Source organism: Pteropus alecto, unplaced genomic scaffold (assembly GCF_000325575.1).
Source record: "Pteropus alecto unplaced genomic scaffold, ASM32557v1 scaffold39, whole genome shotgun sequence".
Taxonomy (NCBI): Eukaryota; Metazoa; Chordata; class Mammalia; order Chiroptera; family Pteropodidae; genus Pteropus; species Pteropus alecto.
In genome coordinates, this window is record NW_006443568.1 from 12344767 (window position 1) to 12351318 (window position 6552).

The following is a 6552-nucleotide window of genomic DNA, read 5'->3' on the forward strand; positions in this document are numbered from 1 at the left end:
CAGAGGCCCTGTAACCTGAAGTGCTCATTAAGTGCTTGGTCCTCATCCTTTCAGATAAGATCCTAAAACAATAAAGAAATGCATTTAAAATGTATCTACAAATAAAAGTGCAATTTGACTTTTACTTCCAAGAATACCTATAAATACTACTCTCAAACAGGCACAGTAAATTGTACTTCAAAGTTTTACAAATGCTAAAACTCTTGTATCAAAACATTTTATGTGTAACCATTTTTTAAAAAAAGAGAAATGCTTTTCTGGTTATAAAATTGTAAGTAGGAAAAGTATCCAAATAAATTTTGATGTTATAAAAAACATCAAGATTTGGTCTCAGTGGGTTTTAAGAATTCTCACTGATGTTTAAGCCCCCTGACTACCCTAGGCTGTAACTTGTCTTAGAGTCCCAAAAACTTAGATTTAACTGAGTACAGCTGTTGGTTATTAAGTCAAAACATTTTAAAAGGATGTGATACCTTTTAGGTCTGAAGAAATTGCTGGAAAAGAGCTCATTTTTAACGCTCAATTACTAATCTATCTCCTTGCCACAGTCTAAACACTGTAAATGCAAACTATTCTGTTATCTTTTAAGAGGAAAGATACAAATTGATGTATGTATATTTAAACTTCTTAAATACAGAAGACTCAAGGCAGCAGATAAGTGTTCCATTTTTATATTCTTAAAACGAGATAAATTATGGCAAACATATTTCAGAAGATCCAAACTCCACACCTATCCAATCAATCTACAACGCCTAAACACTACAGAAAGCTGACTTAAACCTACTACTTCTAAGTGTTTTTAACGAGCAATCTGTTCACACTATACAAATGAAACAATAGGAAAGTACTTGTTCCAACAAGAACTACCCTTACAAGGCATTACACAATTGGATTTCATTTGCTTTACAATGCTAACATTTTTCAGTGCTACAGTACTACAGTGCTACAGTACTCTGTAGTCAATGAAGGATGTACCTAACAAGTACTGCGATCTCAAAATATTACTCGTTTTTCTAGTTAAAAATCTAAAACTCGTTTTAATTACAAAACTAACTGTCTAGCAAGCAAAGAGTAGGGAAAAAATGAATTTTCTTCTCACCACACCTATGTCACAAAAAACGAACTGGAGTCAACTTGAATATGTACTGAATCTGTAAGTCATACGGGAGAAGTTAAAGTCTGGGAAAGTCATCTTGGACCAAGGTGCTGCTGACACAAATAAATTCACTTCATTCAAGTACAGGCAAAGGAATTTTTAAAGTTATTGTCTACGCAAGTGACTGTAGGTGTTGTCTTATGCTTTATTTCCTAGCACAAACTAATCTTGCGATTTTAAACCTTCCTGGCTTTTAGGTGCATTTGAGACGCTGGGACTTGAAAGATCATCTAAATACGATGCACTGGAAGCAAGCAAGATATCCAACTAAGGCCGCAAAATACTGTCTTGATTTGGTGAGTCCCTGACTTGCAGGAGTTAAAACTCTCATCCCTTATATTGCGATGACGTAATCTTCCACACTGCATTTCTCTTGGACTTAAAGGCGAAGAAAAAACAAACGAACAAAGAAAATTTCCCCCTACTAAGAGGAATTAAACAAGCAGCAAAACGGCAGTTTCGGAAGGTGGTTAGGTAACTCCCTGAAAAGGAAGCTTCGGCTCAATAAGCAGGGAGAGAGAGTTGGAGAAGCAAACGGAAATGGTGTTAGGAACTCAACCTAAGGCAAGAATAAAGCAGACTGGAGAAACAGTGATCGGTCCCAACCCGCCCAGACTAAGCGTTGGGCGGCGAGGTTGCAGAGGTAAGCGCGTCGCAGGCAAAGACGCGGGTAGCCAGCAAGCCGCCCCCTCCCCGAATGCCACTTCCCCGCCGCGCTAGCAATTCCGCTCCCCTCCCCCCGCCCGCCGCAAAATGTCCGCGGCAGCGCCGGGAGAAGCAGGAAGTCAAAGCCGGGGCGCAAGGGCAGACCCGGACCGCCGACACTCCCGTTCAGCCTGGCGCCCACGAGCGGCTTCGAGGTCCAGGGCCATCGCGCCCCGACCCGACGCCCTCCCTCGAGGCCCGTGGAACCGGCCGGGGGAGGGGAGCCCGGGCTACCGAGATGGGTGTGACCCCTTCCTTCCGCCGTGGCCGGTGACAGCCCGGCCCCGCCCGCGCCCTCAGGCCGGTACCCCGCGCCCCGGCCGCGCTCCACTCTGCGGAGCAGGCGCCCCCCGCTTTCACTGCTGCGGCTCCCTCCCCTCCGCTCCCCGAAAGAACGCGGACCCGCGCTCACCCTGACGGCGCCGCGCGAGCCGGGCATCCCCCTCCCACCCGCGCCCCGCGCTCTCAGGCTTCCCGGGGGCCCAGAAGCGGGGTATCCCCGCGGACTGGGACAGGACGGGGGCGCCAGGCCCGGGACAGTGGGGGCGCCACTCTCGCGGGGAGCCTCGGGCCCCGCACTCACCTCAGCTTCTCCGCCGGGGCGTTGGCAGCACTGCGCGGGGTCTCCTCAGCTGCCGGACAGGGGCACGCGCCTGACGTCAGCACGCAGGCGACGTTCGGTTGGGTATCCGCGGAAGTGGGAGGGCCCGGGAGGTGAGCGGAGGGCAAGCGGTTTGAGGCGGGACCTGAATTCATCCACCGCCCTTGTTCGCGCCGCCTATTGCGCTTGGGTACCTTGTTCGCGGCTGGGAGCCGCTAGTCTTTCTCCCATGGTTGTATTTGTAATAATACTGTAAATAATCGTTTGCAAGCACTTCCACTAACATTTCTATTGATCCTTGCAACCTTGTGAAGTAAAATATCATCATCCCTATTTTGCAGAGAAGACAAATGCTTCTCGAAAGGCGACAGTGACATGTCCGATACTACACTGCCGGTGAACGGCCCAGGTTCCCCAGGACTGTATTCTGTGGGTCCGCGTGGCATTAGAGCTGTTCTCATCTCTGCGTACACCTCCATGCCCCTCACCCCAGCCACATCGTCGTCTTTCGGTTTACAGACTTCCTCCCAACGGCAAGGCTTTACACTCACTGTTTACCCTGCCTGCTTTTTACCAGCTCTTGGGTTGGCTCTCAGCCCTTCTTGATCATCCTATCCTCACAGCACCTGTTTATCTTGTCTTCTCTGCTACTGTGCAAGCTTCGGGAGAATAGGCACATTTGCTGTCGTATTCTCAGATGTTTCCTAGTGTTAGAGAAAAACAACTTATCTTAATAGTTCATTTATTGATAATACCACAGATATTGCAATATATTTAATTTCATAGCCATATTTTTTGGATTTTTTAATTACACAAGAATAACTACATTTTCGAGTGTTTAGGCATGGTGCTAACAACTTCGCATGTAAGAGTAGCTAATTTACTACTCAACAACCATTTTATAAGAACTAGTACCCCCATTTATTGATGCATGAACTGAGGCTCAAAGGTGGTGAGACTTGCCCAAAGACTCCAAGGCATGCAGTGGCAGAGCTGGGACTTGGACCCAGGAGGCTGGCTCTAGTTGACCAGTACACTATTATACTATCCAGCAGGTTTACGATAGAGAAATCAAAAGATAAGCTTCAGCTGCAGTCCTACCCCTAATACCAACTATTAACATTTTAGTGTACATCTCAGATATTTGTATACATACACACACATCTATTGCACAAAAACAGATTGTAATCTGCTTTTCTCTTATAAAGCATATAAAGCATTATTTGAAAAGGCTGTATTCTAATGTATGGGCATTACAATATTTAACCAATCTACTGTTGGAATTTAGTTGTTCTGGGCTATTATAAATTCTGACTATTATAAATATACGCAAGTTTAGTTTCTTAAACTTGAGGGAAAACTGGTTGTCTTTTCTCCCTCTGCAAGGCCAGTTGGCAGTGACCTTTACTTCATCCCATCTCACAATCCCATGAATGTCCGCAAACAATGTCTGCCTTTTCCATCAACAGCAGTATCTTGATGGGGTGTCACCCAACTACTTGACTTTTCCTGCCTTTGTTCTGGGGACAAGAACTCACTTAGCACTTTGTCTATTATGTTGTCAGGTTTGTGTCAGAAGGGCCTTCTTAGAAGCTGAAAACTTGGAAATGAGGGTGGGAACAGGGGTTGGAGCAGGTAGGAATTTGGGAATCATGTAAAGGGTGGTGGCAAGTACCACACAAGGGCAGACATGGGAAGCAGCGATGACAGTGATCGTCAGGCGTCTTGCAGTTGAGAGAAACCTACTCAACCTGGCTCAGGGAGTATAGGGAATTTACTGGCTAATGTGACTGCAAATTAAACCAGACAGCATCCAAGGGTTCAAACAGTGCCACTTGGATTTAGTTTCATTGTGTCCATTTCTCAGCTCTGTTGATTCCCCCTGTCTTGGTCTCATTCTCAGAAGCCCCATCAGCACCACTGAAATTATCTTCTGGTTCCCACCTAATCCAGGTTCTGTGGTGCCTATATCTGCTTTGGGTCCCTGCACTATTGTACATCCAGGGACGCCCAACCTCTCTGAATCATAAATCCTATACCCACAGAATTAATATCAAATTCCTAGAGACTTCCTTTGAGAATCTGTTTTAATTCATTTTATACAGCACAAACTTCATCTTCCCAGATCTCAGCTCTTATTAAGTCACTCCCCAGCTCAGGGACTCCCAGTGTTTTTTCCTTTGTCTTCAAATTAAAATTCAAAGTCCTTTAGCCAGGCATTCTGTGTCCTCAATGATCTGGCACCAACCTGCCTTTTTAAAGTTATTTTCTCTTCCCTTCTGTATCAGTCAGGGTTCTCCAAAGGAACAAAACCAATTGGAAAGATCTACATCTCCATCTATCTATATCTACCTATTTACCATCATATACATATAATGGAATTGATTTACACAACTATGAAAGCTGATAAGTCCCAAGATCTACAGGGTGAGTTGACAAGTTAAGAGACCGAGGAGAGCTGATGGTGTAGTTCCAGTCTAAGTCCTAGGTCCTGAGAACCAAAAGAGCCGATGTCTCAGTTGCAGTCCAGTGACCAACAGCCTCAAGACCTAGGAAAAACCAATGTTCCAGTTTGAGTCCAAAGCTAGGAAAAAAAAATCTTCCCTAACTCGAAGGACAGTTACTTTTTTTGTTCTATTTGAGCCTTCAACTGATTGGATGAAGATCATCACATTAGGGAGAGCATTCTGCAGTACTCCATCTACCAATCCGAATGTTAATCTCAACCCAGAACACTCACAGACACACCTAGAATGTCTGACCAAATATTTGGGCACCCCATGGCCCAGTCAAGCTGACATATAAAATTAACCATCATACCTTCCATCGCACACCTTGTGCTGCAGCTAAACTGAATTAGTATTATGCGTGCAGGTACCATATCTTGCCTCTGTGCCCCTGGTCATGCTGTTCTCTTTGCCTAGAACACCTTTCTCACTCATCCATCCTGCTATCAAGTCCCACTTTCCTTGCCACCATGAACTATCCCTTTTGCCAACACTGACCTGTGTCCATTCCCACCTCATGCCTCTGCAGATTCAGTGGTTCCCTTCTGTGAAACTCCTATTCTTCTCTCACTTAAGTACTAGCCTAGACCTCAGCTCTGAAGCCTTCTCTAACAATTCCAGACACTAATCATGCCTATTACACTTTGTATTTCAAGTATACTATGTTGGAATCATTTATATCTGTGCTAACCATTAGGCCATGAGCAGGCAGGGATCTTATTCATTTTTGTATCCTTTGACCTGGCACACTGCTAGTCCTCAAAAATGTTTGATAAATAATACATGAATGAACATAGTGCGACTTCTTCCACAAAGGCTGCTTTGCTTCCCACTGACAAAAGTGATCTCTGCCTCTTGAAAACTCCCATAGCACTTCTTTGGGAACTTCTTCAGGCCCTCACTCTGTGTGTCCCCAGGCTGTCTCTGCCCTACTACAAGTTCCCAGGGCCAGGCGCAGTTTTAGATGCTTCTCCATGCCCCTCACCATACTCTTCAGGTACGTAAACACAGTGAGCACTTAAAGTGGGCAGAATGAGAGAAGCCTCAAAAGTACATCTGTTGCCAGATGCCAAAGACCGCAAACCCACCACCATCTATTTCCCCAGGGCCTGCGAAGATTCAGAAATGAGGATCCAGTTTAAAGAGACTCACCTTCAGTCTTCAGATTTAGGATTTACACAAGGGAATTCTAATCTAAGACTTGTGTGATTCATAGTTTGTAAAACTGTAAAGAAAAGCCAGGAAGTGATTATTATTTAAAAAAAAAAAAAAAAAAATCCAGCTACCAGCTGTGTCTAAAGGAGATTGTAATCTGGGAGGCATGGGGAGTGCAGGGGGATTGTGTTGGCAATGTTTTATTTTATGACGTGGGTGATGATTATATGGATGTTTGCTTTGTAATTATTCACTGTACTGTACATTTGTATTATGTGCTTTTTCTCAGGGGTACTATTTCAAAGAAATAAAGGTTAAAATAATTCAATTGAAAAAAAATAAAGTCTCACTGCTGTTAAGGTTGATGTTGTGTAAATTCCCACCACTTACGAATCAAGCCTACCCCCTTCCATTCTGATGTACTGACT

At 44.6% G+C, this 6552-nt stretch overlaps 2 protein-coding genes across 8 annotated transcripts in view; both read right to left on the bottom strand.

Moving 5' to 3' along the window:
- Positions 1 to 2583, bottom strand: part of CDC42 (cell division cycle 42) — a 38939-nt gene extending 36356 nt beyond the window's left edge. The window contains exon 1 of the mRNA XM_006924470.3: positions 2445 to 2583. The gene's annotated coding sequence lies outside the window, so the exon portion shown is untranslated. The remainder of the gene's footprint in view (positions 1 to 2444) is intronic.
- Positions 2584 to 3094: 511 nt separating this feature from the next.
- Positions 3095 to 6552, bottom strand: part of LOC102889366 (zinc finger protein 24-like) — a 12882-nt gene continuing 9424 nt past the window's right edge. For 6 of the 7 annotated variants that reach the window (XM_006924471.3, XM_025041278.1, XM_025041277.1 and 3 more), the window contains exon 4: positions 3252 to 5011. In XM_006924471.3, the coding sequence (XP_006924533.2) occupies positions 4940 to 5011 (72 nt within the window). In that variant the 3' untranslated portion in view covers positions 3252 to 4939. Of the gene's footprint in view, positions 3167 to 3251; positions 5012 to 6552 lie in introns of those variants that run through there. The other variant, XM_025041280.1, reaches the window with a different exon arrangement.